The sequence below is a fragment of the Petaurus breviceps genome, unplaced genomic scaffold (genome assembly GCF_028583685.1).
Source record: "Petaurus breviceps papuanus isolate PSGF00001 unplaced genomic scaffold, PetGlider_PUasm1.0 118, whole genome shotgun sequence".
NCBI classification, from domain to species: Eukaryota; Metazoa; Chordata; class Mammalia; order Diprotodontia; family Petauridae; genus Petaurus; species Petaurus breviceps.
The window spans coordinates 7,873,796-7,892,313 of record NW_027185616.1 but is presented as its reverse complement, the minus strand read 5'-3'; the positions used below and the strand labels follow the sequence as shown (position 1 = coordinate 7,892,313).

Sequence of the window (18,518 nt, the reverse complement as noted above, 5' to 3'; positions counted from 1 at the left end):
TCCACATACCGTGATAGCTGTAACGATTTTGTTTTTACAAAAGTTTTTCAATTTCACCAATGACTTCTTAACTGTTAGATCAAACCACATGTCTTTAGTGCTCATCCTCTCTGACTTCTCTGCATACTCTCAGGCTGTTAATCAGTCCTTCCCTACCAGATATTTTCTTCTCCTTTCCTTTAGAGTCACTACACGTGCCAGCCTCTTAATGGGGGCTTTGGCTCTTTTCTATATGCTTATCTTCTTGGAGAGCTTACTGATTCCTCTAGCTCTAATTACCACTCTCCTAAAGCAGATGACTTCCAAATCTTTTTCCTCCACCCCGATTTCTCTCTCTTCTGTGAAATATAAAAAAATTATGCTTCCACGTAAGTGCAGGGAAGGGGTCCTCCCGTGTCAAAGAACTAGCCACTTTTTGCAAAAAGAATTTTGACAATAGGGGGCTTTTTGGAGCAACACCTCTTAGTGGTTAATAGGGGGTTTTCTGCCAAGAATAAAGGGGCTTTTTGCAAAAACAATTCCTAGGATGGGGGAAAACAAGTCCTGACTGGGTCTGTGGTTAAGATAGGGTAAGGAGGTCAGTCGGGCTCTAAGTACACATGCTTAACATACATAGAGGGAGAGAGGGATCCTGGGGAAGGGAAAATGTGAAGTAGGCATGCCAGGAAGTTGCACACCTCAAAGTACTCAGCCAATGAGGAAATGGGAGGGACTTCGCGTTGGGGGACAGGGATTTAAACTGCAAAGCTTTCACCTTTGATGAGCAGGCAGCACGCCCAATCCCTGCCAAGAGCTGCAGAATAAAAGAGCTTGCCTCATCTACCTCAGGAATCTTTGTGTCTCCTCTGGAATTTTAGAAATAACACTCCTGAGTTTAAGAACTGCATCTCCAGTTGGATGTTGCACCGGTGCCCCAAATTCAAGATGTCCAAAACTAAACTTTGTTCTTTCCCGATGGCTAACACAGTATCTCTGACCCATAATAGGATGAAATTAAGGAAATATAATGGATTTTCTCCAAACCTGCTTCTTCCCTATAAGAGAATTGTTCACTCTCTGGACATTTTCTCTGCTCAATTAGAAATAATGGGAGTTCCTTTGACTTTATACTTCCTTCTCAACCCTCTTATCCAATCAGCTGCCAAGTTATGGCGATTTCTACCTCTGCAGTTTTTCTCATGGCTACAGTATTGTCTTCATACTGAAAGCACTCCAATAAAGGTTCTAAGCAATGGTCTAGACTATTACAATGGCCTTCTAATAAGTGTTCTCTGTGCCTTATATTCTATGCCAGGACAACTGTCCTTAAATATAGAGCTAGGAACATGTCTCTTACTCAAGAATTAAAGATCTGTGGTTTCTTACTCCTTACAGAGGGAACATTAAAAACCCTCTGACTGGTATCCTAAACTTTCCACATCTGGTGCCATTATGCCTTCTTGTTTTATTTTACTGTATTCCACACACTCCATATTCCAACCAAATTCCTGCCTTTGCTTTTGACTCTCTGTACTTCTGCTTATTTCCAAGCTTCATGCCTAAAATGTCCTCTCTCATCCCTTTCAATCCTGTGGACTTTCTATCACCCTTTAAAACCCAACTCAAATGTCACTTTCTCCAAAAGCCTTTCCTGATTCCCAAATATAACAAGCTCTCCCTCACTCAATGCTTTGTAAATCTCTGGCATTATAATATAATACTGTAATTATTTGTGTTTTATCCCCTATTAGGTTTTTAAAACTCCCATCAGGGCAGGGTCTGAGTCTTATCCAAACTCTGTATCCTGACCAGTGACTAGCACAGTATTTAGCACACAAATAAATGATGAACCAAAAAATGGTTACTGGATCCCTGTGACAGTTCTTAAATCTTAAGAGATGTTTCCAGTGTTCAGCTGTTCTTTCTTACTTTCCTTTGTGGTGACCATTCCTATTTGGTCCATATATCAAGATCTTGCACCTTCTGAATTATATTTCATATCTTTAATATTCTCATTTCTTTTTGAAGTATGCAGCATTAACTCTATACATGACTAATTACTCTACTGAATCTTTAAGAGATGTATCAAGTTTCTATGATGACCAGATGATCTTTAACAAGCACCTGTACTGAATCTTGTACCACCGAGTTCTTCTCCATCAGTTTTTCATTGGTTGCTACAGGCAGTTCCAGGACTTCCACTGAAGTTGCTGAAAATGTAATATAATTTCAGTGTATAATCAGATTTGCAGTAATTACCAACATCATAATCTCTATGAAGGCAAAGCTCCTATTGTATTAAATCTTTCACAGAAGCAAAATCGTATGCAAAAATTCAAGAACAAATAAAACAGAAAAAATTAAAAATTGTTCAATACATGTTTGCTCTGGAAGAATTCTCCTTTAGTATGACTAAATTTTCCCCATTAGAGTAATCCTAGTATTTTCAGTGAGTTTTTGTTAGGTATGCTGCAATGTGCTAGACTGTGATGACATCAAAATTTGTGACCTCAAGAAACTTCTAATAATGGGAAAAAAAGAACTGAATGCCAAAGAGGAAAAATGGATAAAACTATTTTACAACTTTAATTTTCTTAGAGAAAGCAAAGCTTTGTAGAATGGGGTGTGTGAATGTATGGCGGAGAGTTGCCTTCTTTGCTAAGAAGACTGGCCATATCAAGTTTGCTCATATCAGGGAATAGAAAAGGCTAAATGGATAAACATGGATTAAAATCCATGAATGCAAGGAGTTTGAATACATGGCAACAAGCAACTGTGAGCACAGTTTCTCATGCAGAGATAGTAAAATGATGAAGAGGGATATTTAATAAAATTAATCTGGCAACAATGTACAAACAAGGTAGAGTAAAGGCCAGAAGTCCATAACAAGAGGTGAACTGCTGATTACTTTTGATCTATATTCTCATGGAATTAGCTGAATGCGCAAAACATGATTAGAACAAAAAAGAATATTCTGCACTTGAAATTTTTATAGTTAAACTTAGAGAGTACTGATGCTAATTAATGTTCTGAATTCTCTAGAAGTTTTATCATAGGAGGTGGAAACAGTATGCTGATGATTGCTGACTGATTCTATGCTTCCAAAGTAGTCAGGTGAAGCAATGAATAGAGAGCAGGACTTGGGAGCCAGAAGACTTGCATTCAGATCCATCCTTTTATACTATCTGTGTGAGTTGGGCAAATTACTTAACCTCTCTCAGCCTTAGTTTCCTCATCTGTAATATGAGGATAATAAAAGCACTTCTCTCACAAGGCTGTTGGGAAGAAAAAAACGAGATAATTATTGGTAAAGTGCTTAAAGCACTATATAAATACTAGCCATTAGTATTTAAGAGTTCTTTCTGAGTAGGTTTTTTTTCAGTGATCTGCTCTTAACTGTTCAATTTTTAAATATTGCTACTAAGTGCTATCAGTGTTTTTAAGATGATCCTTAAGTTTTTTGTTCTAGACTCCTTATACAGAGTAAAAAGCTTCATGGTTTACTAATTTTATCGAGAACGGATGCTCCCAACAGCACCTAGTTCCCGCCACCACCTTGCCTATCACCTGTCTGAAAGCACACTCCCCAGGTATCTAATCTCACACTTACTTGCTCCCAATTAACCACACATGAAAGATCCAATGTGTGCAGCTGCAAGGGCGACACAACTGGTACCATTATAAGAAAAACCAGGAAACCAAAGGGAACATGGCAGTGTTCCAGAAGAATGGATGTGCCAGGAACATATATCATCCCATCTTTGTTTTCCTGATAAGTTTTCTGGGTAAGTTTAATAAAGAACTCTCCAATTTGCTGGCCCAAGTCAGACTGAGAATTGAAGCTTCAACAACTGTTCCAGGAATGAGCTGAGGTGACCCCATCTAAGTGACAATTTAAAAAGCCAATATTTCATCTTACGGAATGATTAGTGGACACGCTCCTAGAAGAAATGGGGAGGTGATAAGATCAAGACCACAAGCATAGCTGCCAAAAATGCAGATGCAAAATCTGACTTTAGAGAAACATGATGTCCAGAATCAGGAAGGTCAAATTCCCCAGTGTGTACTCTGTCCTGGCCAAAGCAAAACTGAAGTACTGTCGTCTCTATAAGAAGGTCATCGACAAGATGGAACAACACATACTGCTATAAGAGTTAGCTGAAAGAACTAGTGGTTTTTTTCCTGAAGAAAATAAAACTTAAGGTGAGCATGACAGCTGGGCCTTCAAGTGTATGAAGGGCTGTCATGCAGAAGAACACCAACTGTTATACTTAGGCTAAGGAGAGAATGAGGAGCAACAGGCAGGAGTGGCCGTTCAACATCAATGTAAACGTTCCTTAGCATTTCATCATCTCACTCATTAAAAAAAGGATTCCTTCTTTTGTTGAAAGCACAAGCAGTCCGATTATGGGCCTATTCTTTGCTATAAGCCTCTTAATATTTGCCAAACAAGAGGACAGCTCTAAACACTAGCAGGGCTTAACAGCCACACACGGGGGCCACACCTTCCACCACGCTGCTTCGCACTACAGCTATTTTTGTATTTCTCTTATTTCCTCTGCTTGATGTGAGCATCTTTGAAGAAAAGGACTGTCATGAATCCCTAGCACCTAAAACACTGCACTGCCCCCCAAAAAGACAAAATAAATGGCTTTAAAAACTGAATCAGGGGTGGCTAGATGTCACAGTGAATAGAGCACCGGCCCTGGAGTCAGGAGGACCGGAGTTCAAATCTGGCTTCAGACACTTAACACTTATTAGCCATGTGACCTTGGGCAAGTCACTTAACCCCAATTGCCCTGCATTTCCCCCTACAGCCCCCCCAAAAAAGAAAAATCTGAATCAGTTTTTTTTCCTGTGGAGTCCTTTGACAATCCCAGTTCCTACAATAGGGGAAGTAGCTAATTAAGTCAATATTTATTAGCTTCTTATAAAGACAACAGCTAAATTATTATGTTAAAGGCATCTTAAAGAGCCAACCCTCTCCTTATTTTTATATATGTGTGTGCATGCATATATATACATATATATGTATGTATAAAATGTGTTTGTCTAAAATAAATAAAATTCATTCCTTACCTGTTTTATCATTTAAGTTGGCTTCTTCTGTCAGGTCAATCACCAAAGTCTCAAGTTTCATTTTTTCCCTTGAAGCCTAAAAAAGATTAATTATATAATAAAGCTTTTCCACTATCAGGAAACCAACTTGCTGCATTATCAAGAAATAAGCAACTAACAAAATTTGTATAACAGCATTGTCTTTGTCCCCACTCTCTGCTAACCATGTACTGAATTAGGCCCAGCTCTGCTGACCATTGCTCCTGATGGCCGAAAATGAAATATGGACTAAGAATGCTTCAAAAAAAGAATATATTAAGTCATCCAGCTGAGGGGAGACCTGAAATAGGTGGCTAACTCCTCTGAGCCTTTATGAATTACAAATTATGTAGGGTATGAGCTCTCGTTATAGGGAAGACAAGGAAATGAAACTGGTCCTACATGTTAATGAAAAGGTATTCTCTAAATAATATCTATGTGGAAGCAGGTTTTTCCACACTGCTGACTTTTCTAGTCTTTTTTTTTTCCCTTTTGGAGGGCAATTGGGGTTAAGTAACTTGCCCAAGGTTACACGGCTAGTATTTTTGTGGGGGTGTTAAGTGTCTGAGGATGGAACCAAACTCGGGTCCTCCTGACTCTGGGCTGGCGCTTTACTTACTGCGCCACCTTGCTGCCCATCTAGTCTTTTGCTAAGCAAGGTGAGGATATTAAAATAAAGTTCCACCATTCCCCCACCCCCAATATAAAGATAAGAAGGGAAGTGGTTGAGTGAGGGAAAAAAAACCTTTGCATCAAAATTTTCAGACAAGGATTTGGGATCCAAGATATATAAACAATTAACAGATGCATTTATGTGTTTGTGTGTATATATGTTTATGTGTGTGTATATATATAACATAAATATGTATATATCTATTTGCATGTTTATACACACATTATATATATGTACATATAAAATAAATACATCCCAAAAGACATTCTCCAATAAATAAGTGGTGAAAGGAGATGAATAAATAGAACTCAAAGAACTGCAAACTATGAAGGAACGTTCTAAAACACTGATCAAATAAATGAAAATCAATACAAATCCAAGGTTTTATCTCATAACCAGCAAATTGACAAAGATGACAAAATATGAAAAGTCAGTGCTAGAGGAGTTGTGGGAAGATAGGTATATCAGTCTTTTTTAGTGAAGCCATGTGGATCAGTAAAACCATTTTAACAAACTAGCTAGAATTATGCAAATTAAGTGACCAGAAAAATCCATACCTTTTGACTCAGAATTTCAAAGATGAGGCACATACCCCATTGAGGACACTGAAAAGAAGAATGCCCTCATAGATGTGAAAATATTTATAACAGCACTTTTTGTGGTGGCAAAGAAATTGGAAACAAAGTAGATACTGATCTACTGGGGAATGATGCCCATCACCTGGGGAATGCCCAAACAAACTGTTGCATGTGAATATAATGGAATACTTCTGTGTCATTAAGAAATGATGAATATGATGAATAAAGATCGCTGAAAGTCACAGAAAGATTTAAATGAACTAATGCTTACTGAAGAAGGCAGGGCCAACAAAATAATACACACCATGACTACAGCAATGTAAATGGAAAGAACCACCACAAAACAGAAGTGAATATTGCAAAACTATGAAGAACACAACCTTAAAGAAAAGATTTTACAAGACATTAACCACTGCACTCCATAGCAGATCAGGAAAGTCTATGACAACTACTCCAGACAATCAGCATCAGGGACTTATATCTTCTGTTTTCAGTCTTGACCACTTAACTCACACAGAAACAAGGGGCCACTGATCTGTATCTAAGTATTCCTGTGGGCACACATTGAGTTGGAAAACCACACATCAACATTATTTATGCCTTATTATCTTTTTATTTTGTTCAATATTTCCCAATTACATTTTAATCTGATTTGGATTGCACTTGGGGACTCAGGGCTGCATATGTGACACCTCTATTTCAGACTTTAAGAATGGATCTACAATACACAGATCTAAACATTTTAAAGGGCCCTCAGAGGTCATCTAATTTAATTTCTCAATGGCAGTGCCAATTAAATTGTGATTATAATTTGTCCCATAATGTTTAATTTGTGATTATAACTCTTCATATAATGTATATAAGGATATATTTGTTATTTAGCATTTTTGTAATTCTTAAGAGCTATTCTTTGTGAATATAAGTGACTTGAAATCAGGGATACAGATGAGATATGGACTAATGTTTTCATTAATATAAGGAACGCTTAAGTGAGAAAATTTTTTCTATTAATCTAGATCAAAACTTTTTCAACTTAGAATCTTAAGAGACTTCCCTAGAACACTAAGAAGTTAATTGACTTTCCAAGAGTAACATATCAAAGTATGTGTGAGAGGCAGAACTTGAATGCTGCTTCAAAGTCAGTTCTCTGTCCACTATTCCACACTACCTGACTTGATATTGCTTACTAGAAAATGTCTACATAAACACACACATTTATACATTATAGTATTTTACTAGGGGGAGCAAGGCAGCACAATGGCTAGAGTGCCAGAACTGAAGTCAGAAAACTCAGTTTTGTAGTTCACATCTGGCCTTAGACGCTTACTAGCTGTGTGACCCTGGGCAAGTCACTTCACCTTGTTTGCCTCAGTCCTTCATCTATAAAACGAGTGGGAGAAGGAAATGGCCAATCACTCTAGTATCTCTTCCAAGAAAACCCCACAGAGGGTCATGGAGAGGCAAACACGACTGAGAAACAACTGAACGACAACAAAAGTTTACTAGACTTACAAGTCAGGAAGACTCAGCTGAGCTCAAACCTGGCCTCAAGCATTTAAAAGCTGTGGGACTGAGACCACTACCAAAAAAACCAGTACAAAGACTCCGATACCCAAAAGCAGAAATGAGCTTGGTGCTTTCCCTTAAAAAAGGGCATTGCCCCTCGTCGCTCTGACGGGGCCATCCAGGGCAGCACAAACTGATTCTGGGAAGCAAGGAGCTTTCACACCCTAATGCAAGCTCCCCCCACCTTGCCCCCAAACGCCTTCCCCTTCTCCCACTGGCTGGGCTTCAGGGGCACAATCTATTTGTGTGAATCTTCCCCACCAAGGGGGAACAAAGGCAGTTACACGAGTTTGCCAGAGTTTGCAAGACCACACAGGTTAGGCTGCGGGTAGGGACGTGCTCAGAAGCAGGATCTGAGCAGGGGTGTTTTTGAGCACAGTTTAGGTTGTGTTGCAAAGCGTGGTCTTATAAGGTCAGCTAACTGCAGATGTTACTCTGCAAGGGAGTAAACTGTTTCAATAATATAAAAACTATTAACCCTTTTGAGGAGGCTCCACTTATGGAGAAATCATCCCTCCACAGCTATGCGGTATACAAGTCATGGAAATTGTCTGTGCCTTGGGTCATTCAACTGTTAGAAGAAAAGGAGGAGGAGGCAGTGGTGAAGTCTTTTGGCTATGATCACAGGCTACTGAACTGAAAAGAGCTTTACAGATATTCTTGCAGTTGTCTCTGGGAGAACATATTGTTTGACCAGCTTAACTGGGAAGGAATACACCCTATTTTTATATTCTAACTTGCAAAGGTGTGATTTGTTCACTGCTACAGCTATGGTGTTTAACAAGTCTCACCTCTGTTGAGTATCTAACTTTATTTACATCTGTGAGGATATGAAAAATGGTCTTCCAAGAGCAATATGAATGAATAAAATAAGTTGTAGACAATATGAAGCCCCGTCTACTTTTCAGTATTTCACAAATTATTTTTTCTAGTACTTATTTAAATTAGGGGTGTATGTGGATATTTACACAGATTAATGCTTCCTAATTACTACCGATCCATAAACCAGCCTTGATCCCACAACAAAATTTTTAACTAGTTTGTAACCTTTAGCAGAGATGATTTTTAACCTGGGCCTGTGATTTCATTGATGCGGGGAACCCTTAGTGTAGAAACTACTACCACTGATACAAATGGTAAAACTGTGAGGTTTACAGAGTTGCCAGGAGACTCCTGAGAGGGTGCCCTGTCCCAAGCTCAACAGCTAATATAACATGTCAGAAGCAGAATTGGAACCTAGGTCTTTTTGACTCTAAATATGGTCCTCAGTTCACTAAGCTGAGTGACCAAGGGCAGTTTACTTATCCTTCTTCATGGTGGGCCCAAGTTTGGTTTATGCACTAGTGGCTAGTTTTTTTAACATCCAACAACAAAAACAAAACACCAAAGTGAAGAGAAAGGATTAAAAAAACCACACAACGTTTTTTTAAAAAGAGTAAATGGTAGTACCTATACAATTAAAAATTATTCACTTTGGGGGCAGCTAGTTGGCGCAGTGAATAGAGCACCAGCCCTGGAATCAGGGGGACCTGAGTTCAAATCCGGCCTCAGACACTTAATACAAAAACTAGTTGTGTGACTTTGGGCAAGTCACTTAACCCCAACTGCCCTCTAAAAAGCAAAAAAAAAAAAGTATTCACTTCCCTTTCCTGGAACCTCAAGCCCTTTTCAAAGCTCAGCTCAAATACCATCTCCCCTAAAAGGTTTTTTCTCTTTCTCCCAGTTAATAGTTGCCCTCTCTTCCCATTTACTATGTTGATTTATATCCCACACTTCAATGTAACATTTCTCTCTTTCCACAGCAGGATGTCGGTTTCTTGAGGAAAGGGAATGTGTCAACTTTTGTGTATGTATCTCTACCCTGGCCTAGCACAGTCCTTGGCACACACGGCAGGTCTGCATAAATTCTTGCTGAATCAGTTAAAGTACTAATAGCAACTGGAAAAGGAAAAATAAGCAACACAGTATATCCCAAGAGACAGCCTAAAAAGAATAAAAATCTTTTTTTTTTAAAGAAATTAAGAACTGTAAAGCTAAGAAAAACCATAAGTTTGAAGGCAAAAAAAAAAAAAAGATTCAAATGAAGAAATTAAACTAGAAATTAAAGAATCAAAGGACAAAAAAATAGTGAACTTCAAAAAAAAATTCATAGTAGCAATTATCACTTAACTATAGTAGAAAACAGCTACACACAGGGCTCACAAATAAGTCACTGAATTATCCATACAACTAAAAAACAAAGACCCAAGCCACAGACCTGAAAGAGTGATCACAACACAGGCAAACTCAGGATTAAAAACATTCCAGAGAACTCACAAAAAATAAAGAATGTGGTCATTGTATTTCTGGGAATTATCAAAGAAAACTTCCCAGAAGTAAATGCTGAGAAAATACAACTACAAAGAATCGACAAAACATTAACAAGGAAAAACATAATCCTGTTAGATACATTCTGGAGGAAGAGGATGAACCCAGGTGCTATGAGTTTTAGAGAAACATCCTCCCAGATAAAGCAGCTTGTAAGAAATAGTGCTATGGGGTTGTTTAAATGAAGACTTTCAATCTGTGCTCTACTACTTAATGGCAACAGTAGAATGAGCAAGATTGACTCCATTTATTAAAAAAAAAATACATTTTTTTTCAGTCAGGAAAAAATATGCTTTCTCTTCCACTCCCATTGAAAAAGGAAAGCAAGGGGCGGCCAGGTAGCACAGCGAGTAAGAGCACCAGCCCCAGTGTCGGGATGACCTGGGGATGGAATCCGGGCTCAGACTCTTAGCACCCACCCAGAAATAACTGGCCGTGTAACCTTGAGCAAGTTACTTAACCCCGATTGCTTAAAAAAAAAAAAAGAAAAAGGAAAGCAAAATCCCCATCACAAACATGTATGTGTATAAACAAAAAATGTATACCCATTGGATATGTCCAAAAAATGTTAATTCTGTACTCTGAATCCATGGTCTCTCTGTAAGGAGGTGGGAAGCATTAATCCTCAGGAATCACTTGTTGGTCATTATGCTTATCAGTTTCTAAACTTTTTAACGTTATTTGTCTTTACAATATTGTTATAATTGTCAATTATTCTCCTGGTTCTGTTCATTTCATTCTATAATAATTCACACAAGTCTTCCCAGGTCTCTCTGAAACCATCCTTTTATAATTTCTTACAGCACAATAATTTTCTATCATATGCTTAATACCAGAATTTGTTCAGTCATTTCTTGTTTAATTGGCACTGCCTCCCCCCACCCCATTTCCAACTCTTTGCCACTGAAAAAAAAGCTATAAAGATAATACCCCTACTCAATTTAATCAGTTCATTGTGATTTAGTGGGTATCACTGATTGTATTAGTAAGTAAAACAGAATATGACTAAACTTCAGGTAGTTCTGATAGTTAATACTTTTAGGATAAGAGTGCCATGTATTGACAACAGCATCTATGTATTTATACAAATAGTATAATAATACTATTTAATATATATAATATATATTATATATTTTTAAAAGTATATTTAATATTAATATTTATTTATAAAATTTCATTTATATTATTTGTTAATACTTTATTAATAATATTAATAATTAAAAATATTTAGATATTTAATATATAATAAATACCTATATATAATAAATAATAATATATATAATACATATAAATACATTTAAATAAAATGATTTATAGTCTGTTACATAGGCTTATATTAATCTATGTTAGAACTAAAGATAAAACCTACTGCATTATCTCCCCCTGCCACCCCCCCTCACCTCAATGTTCTTGTTGGTTACTGGGTTCCAAAAAACTGAAGTTTCCTATTTTCTCCGTGCCAGATGGTTGTAACAAACAGTGCAAAGTCTTCAGAATCTTGTAGCCTAGCCACTGATTAAACGGTGTGAAGTCCCAGAATCTCACTGCCTGGTCATTGAGGAAACAAGCAGGTGACTGGGGGACATTTTCCTTCACCAAATATGCGAGTTCCTTCATTTGGCCCCTTCCTATGGCCAAACATGAAGTTCCACTTCCTACCCTTAACCAATCATGTAACTTTTGCCCTTTTTGGAATTGACTGATCAAAGAGTTGTACCATCTCATTCTAATTTTGTTAAACTCTCAAATTATATAACTATTCCCTCAAAACTAAGCAGAAGGTTCCCTGACTGCAGAGGAGACTCTTGGATTCAGTTTCTTAGGAGCTACTGGTTTCCCTAATAAAACTGAAACTATTCACAGTTCTCCAGACTCAGCATCTTTTTATTGCAGATTGGAATTTTGGGGTCACACAATTCATGTAATCATGTGTTATTTTCTACCAACATACCTGCTAACACTGGAAACAAAAGTATATTTCATTATACCTTAAATCTTGTCTCAACAGAATTTAATAAAGGTAGACTGAGGTACAGAGTTCTAAGTTTTATGAGTGTATTAGCAGGGTGTGAACCTGTTTTAACAAAGTGAGTCAAATGGATATCTCATTTTAGACAAAGACCCAGAAGAGAAGGTACAGTCCCTTTTTATAAACTAGAACAAAGAACAGAACTGGGTAGGTGGAAAAACAATGTGACTGGTTACAGGGAAGACAGCACCATGCAGGTGGAGAGAAAAGACTAGTTACATCAAAGAAAGATGGCTAGCATATAGGAGGAGCTAGCAACCACCCCTCTCTGTCATTAAGGAATGCTGGATTGATTTATGGGACCCATCCTCATCAGGTGGCCATTGTTAGTGGACCAAGGATAGCAAACTCCCCTGACTCCTAGGAGAGTTTGTTAGGGAGATAAGACCCTCCTTAATCTACAAGGACAGGCAAGGACAGACAATAGATCTTGTGGAAATATATCAGGTCAGCTTGTAGGCCTTTAAAGATAACAAAAAGATGTCCTGGAATTTTCCCAGGAACTAAAGGTATGGGAGATAACAAGTCTCTTCCCTTTAATTACAGTGATTTATAAAAGCAGGATGGATTTTAAACTGCCTTAGAAGGGAAAGCTTAGCTAGAGGATATACAAAAGTAATTTAGGTAGATCTAGAATCAAGTACCATACGAAATAAATGCAGCATAGGGTCAATTACAAATAGAATTAATTTAAATTTCTCAACCTGAAGATGACTGGCAGGTGTGAGCAAGTTAAATGTCCTATTTTCCTCCTGTATGTATATAGTTCTTCCCATATTCAAATTGTCTAACTGAGCAACTGGCTGCCAAGTTGGCAACTTATTACCATTTACTGTGGAGGCAGAACAATGCCATTCTAGAAATACTATATGTGGCTAAGAATCTCCATTCTGATTATAATGTATGGACAAGGCCCCTCATGCACCTCAAATAATCCATGTCCCTTACAGATATGGGGATCCAACATCTCTGTGGTCAGTTAAGCTTCATTTACATGCCACAGAATGCTACTGGATGGCTGTGTACTCTAAGTAGGCCTAAAAAGAATACAAATCTGTACACTGGGAAGGGAAGGCAGGTGGGTTATTAGAGCACTAATAAATTTATTTCCCTTTCATTTTGGCTATTAATTTTATTTGACCTCTAGTCTCTTTTGGATCTGCTGGTGGATGAAATACTCCCAGAAAGTCAGCTCCCTTCTGGTTGAGAAATTCCCCAATATTTCCCAAGAGGAAATTTTGATTCAGTCAGACCTCTTGGAGTTTGGAGTACTGTTTCATCAGGGTCTTCTGTACTAGACTAAATACTAGTGCCATTCAGTTAAGAGTTTCCCCAGCGGGGCGGCCAGGTGGCTCAGAGAGTAAGAGCACCGGCCCCAGCGTCGGGATGACTTGGGGATCGAATCCAGGCTCAGATACTTAGCACCACACCCAGAAATAACTGGCTGTGTAACCTTAAGCAAGTTACTTAACCCCAATTGCTTTAAAAAAAAAAGTTTCCCCACCACCCTTCCTTTATCATTCATCATCATTTATCCCATCATAAATCCCATGTGGAAATGGTCTTTGAATTCTCCCATTTCTATGAATGCTCCCAAACCATCCAGAGATAAATGGTGAGGTAAATGCTAAACTCACATGGGCAATGGGGCTAATTCTAATATCTTTTTGAGTGAGAGAAGAGCTGATCAGCTTTTTAGTGAGCAATCTGTACTATTTCTCTGTTTGTTTTGCTTTTCTCTGTCATAAAAGATTTGGATTTGACCCAACTTCACTGATCAATACACTTAGCTTAGCCTTCACTCAACCCGCCCTTCCCTGCCGTCTAGCATTAGAAATACCTCCATTCAATTCTCTCCCTGCATCTCAATCCCTCACTGGCTAAAAGACCCAGTTGTCTTCTCCAACCTTGACCACAGCTGCTGTAACACTGTGCTAGTGTGCCAATCTTGTCAACTAATGTAGCCTATCACAAATTTCCTTACAAGACATGGTATTCCCCACCTGACTTAAAGCTTCACTGACAGTCACTGTAACAATATAATTTTAATGCTTCAAAATAGTTCGTTTTAGATTATTTAGAAACTATTATAATTTAACATTCCAAAACGTTTTTGTGGTCAATGTAAGTGGTGGGTGTGGGGAAAAAAGCATATAAGAAGTTACTACATTTGTCTTAACATGAGAAAGCACAAATTATTAAACTAACTAGATAAATTAGGTTTTAGAATAAATAATGCCTTCTTAATTGTAGATTGTACTGCAGATTGGAGAAGTGTTAAGTTTACTGCTATCAGTATTTTCCAAAGACTGAATGGATAAATCCTACAAAACCAGAAAACTATATATCAATATCAAAACTCTATAGTTTGTTTTCAGCTGATTACACATATGTATGTATGTCTATCTATATCTAGGTATAGATACAGATAATATGGAAAACTTATTATTACTTACCTTAGATTTAGTTTTAGAATCAAGTGAATCATTTGAATTTGCCAATACCATTTTTTCAGCATCTGAAAGTAAAACAACAGACTGTTAAAATGTTAACATTTGGAAACACTAACATTTAAGATGATAAAACAAAGTCATGGACTTTCTAAATAAAAGGTTATAAACACTGTACCTTGTTCCCAATTCATAACAAAATTTAATCCAGGTTACCCTACTCAAGGTAGTTTTCATCCATTCAACAAATTCTCTTAGTACTTCTAATATGTCTACCTAAAAACAGGCCTAGAATTTGAAGGAGATCAAACTTGGAGATTAACCATCTTTTCCAGCTGCCCCCAATTTCTAGACAGATCCTATTTTTGATCAACTCTTCTGAGAGATGGGCAATTCCTGAATTTTCCATGTATGTTCTGTGTCTAGAGACACAGAATGGGACAAATTTGTATAATTTGGTAGATTAAAACAGTCACATAAACTATGCCACATCTACTATACATATGCTACAAATCAAGATAGCCATTAACCAGAAGTTTTACTTCTTGGCACATGTAATCCTTAAGAAGCTTGCATAATGCTGGAAAAAGTTATTGCTGTGGCCATCTCTCTCACATTTTATGTAAAACTGATGCAATTCACTGAGGAATTTAGTGATATGAATAAGTCATAACTCCTTATTAAAGCCAACATATTTATCAGGTATGTATATTTTTAAAGTGCTATTATTTTTGGATGAATGATAATTACAAACATTTAAATTTATAAAGCTCTTTAGGCAGTTACCTTTAATTTTAATGAGTCTATTGGAAGAATGCCTATAAATGGAGTATTGTACTAATCTCTCACAAAGAATTTGAGTCAGACTGTTTTCTGAAACCCAGAGGGGAGAAGATATAACCTGAACTATGAATATCTAGGAGTGAAAGCTAGCTCCTTGCAATTGAATAGGAAATGTCTAGATTCATGTGCACAAGTGAACTTCTTCGAATAAGACTGCTTGAACTGAACTATGTTTTACCCATCATAGAAGATGAAAGAAAAAGTAACTTCACTTCTTCAATCAAATATATTCATATATAGGCAAGATCCAGCTTCACATATACAATTATCACAGAGAAATAAAATATATTCCATCAAAACTCAAAATACTTAGGGTACGTTTTTTTTTTTTTAAAGCAATTGGGGTTAAGTAACTTGCTCAAGGTTACACAGCCAGTTATTATTTCTGGGTGTGGTGCTGAGTATCTGAGCGCGGATTTGATCCAGGTCATCCCGACACTGGAGCCAATGCTCTTACTTGCTGAGCCACTTGGCCACCCCTAAGCAATTGGGGTTAAGTAATTTGCTCAAGGTTACACGGCCAGGTGTTTCTGGGTGGGTGCTAAGTGTCTGAGCCCGGGATTCGATCTCCAGGTGTTCTTAACACTGGAGCCGGTGCTCTTACTCGCTGTGCTACCTGGCCGCCCCAGGGTACGGTTTTTAACCTTGGTCTTTTCTCTTTAAAGGTATTTGAAACATTTTAAGGAATTATCAAAACTACATCCCATTACTGATGGGGGATGGATTGTGTGAAACTGTTTCAGTCTCATCTTGTCCAAGATCAGGTGAAAGGAATAAACTATAAAATCTTTCCTAACTCTTTGTATTTGTGGAAACTAGAAACTCACAATTTCTACAGTCATAGGCATGTGAGACTATAGCAGCTATGTATGTAATATAAAGATTTTTTAAACCAATGAGACAAATGTTCTTAAATCTTCTTAAATTCTTCAGAAACATTCAACTAAGGCTTTTAAATGTAAAAAAAATAAAAATAGTGCCAGCCTTAAGATTAATGTTAGTGGTTAAAAAGTTTATATTGACAACCTGCAGTTTAGATAAGTTGTTTTGTAAAAGGCTTCTTTTAACACTGGGGAAGGAAAGGGAAAAGGGATTTGTTGGGAAGAGATGGTGATTTTTATAAAATTAAATGAGTTACATGGTAACAGAAAAGAAGTTGACAAAAAGAATATAAAAAATCAAGAATTCACATGCTAAGAAGGGGATACAACATTCTCAAAGCAAAATTTTATTCTCCAGGAAATGATGAAGTTAATTTTTAAAAAAAGGTTTTAGGCTTTTGATGGGTCATAAACCTAACACCACGAATGTTTGAGGAAAAAAGATGAAAAATTTTATTAAAGATTCCTGCAATAGTAATCACCCAGAGAACGTGCACATAAGTAGGCTTAAAGAGTTTACAAAGTTCCCTGAAATTTTTATGTTCATATACAGTTTCTGAACAAAGAACAAGTGAGTGTCAAATCTAAAAGCAATATTCTGGAAATCTGCAGTTTGCTGATGTGAGAGTAGGGTTTGGTAACAAATTAGACAAAACATACCACTAGCTCAAAGATATATGTTTGTTTATACAAATGGAGGAGTAAACTTAGTTCTAAGCTCCAAGGTTGGAAGGAAGAGTTCACTTAGAGTTCAGGTTCCCAAGCTCCAAGGTTGGGTAGAGGAGGTCACTTAGAGTTTAGCTCCAAGGTGCCAGGGGCTGCTTTGAAAAACACTGACTGTTTTGAACTGTATTTTTTTCCAATGGCTCTCTATACCTTTTCATACTCTAGTAAAATTTAAAAACAAGTTTCTTTACTCCTCTTTGAAGACAAAAAATTCTAAGTCGTATAGCTAGGTTAAAGTAGCAAAAACAAAAAAGATATAACATAAAACATGGTGAAAAGTCGTGAGGCTTTAAATTGGTATCAAAGAAGGGTATGGCTATACTCTATTCAGGTATTACTTTTGATGAGTAAATATCTGGATAAATGTAGAACAAGTTGCATAGCTTAAACTGTTAGCATAGTCGCTTACATGAAGAGAGCATCATCTATTTAACCGAGCATGAATATTAATAATAGCTCTATTAAATAAATAAATGTGAAGGTTGTATTTTTTTTAACCATATAAGTCTAAAATTAGGGAATTTTTTAGTTGGCTCAGGATACCTGCTGTCCTTGTTACTGGAGCTTTCAAGTTATCATTTTCCTCAGAAATCAGCATAACATCAGCATTGTTACTAAAATGATAAGAAAGAAAAAAGAAAACACACTGAACATGCAATTCCAGGCATCACCAGGAAATGATTAGCATTTTTCAAACTTAACTTTTCTCAGCATGCTTAATTTGATGATGAAAAAATATAATGGGCAAAAAACAAAATCCACAAAATTACCATGATTTCCAAACATGAGAAAAAGTGGCTTTGAAAGGAAAGTTAGTGATTTTCCACAATAGCTTTAGTTATTTCAAAGGTCATAAAATTCTTAAAATAAAAATCATCTAAAATTTGCATGAGTTTAAAATATAAAAATGTGGCATATACATAAATTCATCCCTTCTACTCAGTCACTCTCCTTTCTTCTTTATTTCTTCCACCCCCATCCACCCCCCAAATGTTATCACTAGATGAGAGAGGGTGTTTAGTCTTTGCTGTTTTCTTTTTTTTTTCTCTTCTGTTTTATTTTTTTAATTTTCTTTCTTCTTTTTCTGTAGCTGCTGACTTCTAAGGAAGAAACATTTTAATTATTACCTCTATGTAGATAATTCCTAAATCTATACTCTCCATTCCAACTTCTCCCAGAGCTCAAGTCCCATATTCAGTCTGGATAGCCCCACTTAAATGTACCACTGGAACTCTAAATCAACAAGTTGAAAACTTAACTCTTTCTTTCCCTAACACTCACCCTTTCCCTTAATTTCTCTGCTTATATTCATGGCACAATCATTCACAT

At 37.0% G+C, this 18,518-nt stretch overlaps 1 protein-coding gene across 9 annotated transcripts in view; it reads right to left on the bottom strand.

Moving 5' to 3' along the window:
• ATF7IP2 (activating transcription factor 7 interacting protein 2) overlaps positions 1-18,518 on the bottom strand; it is an 89,727-nt gene that overhangs the window by 8,164 nt on the left and 63,045 nt on the right. For all 9 annotated transcript variants that reach the window (XM_069085779.1, XM_069085786.1, XM_069085717.1 and 6 more), the window contains 4 exons: positions 17,733-17,803; positions 14,746-14,807; positions 5,059-5,134; positions 2,104-2,189 (listed from right to left, as the gene is read on the bottom strand). In XM_069085779.1, the coding sequence (XP_068941880.1) occupies positions 2,104-2,189; positions 5,059-5,134; positions 14,746-14,807; positions 17,733-17,803 (295 nt within the window). The remainder of the gene's footprint in view (positions 1-2,103; positions 2,190-5,058; positions 5,135-14,745; positions 14,808-17,732; positions 17,804-18,518) is intronic.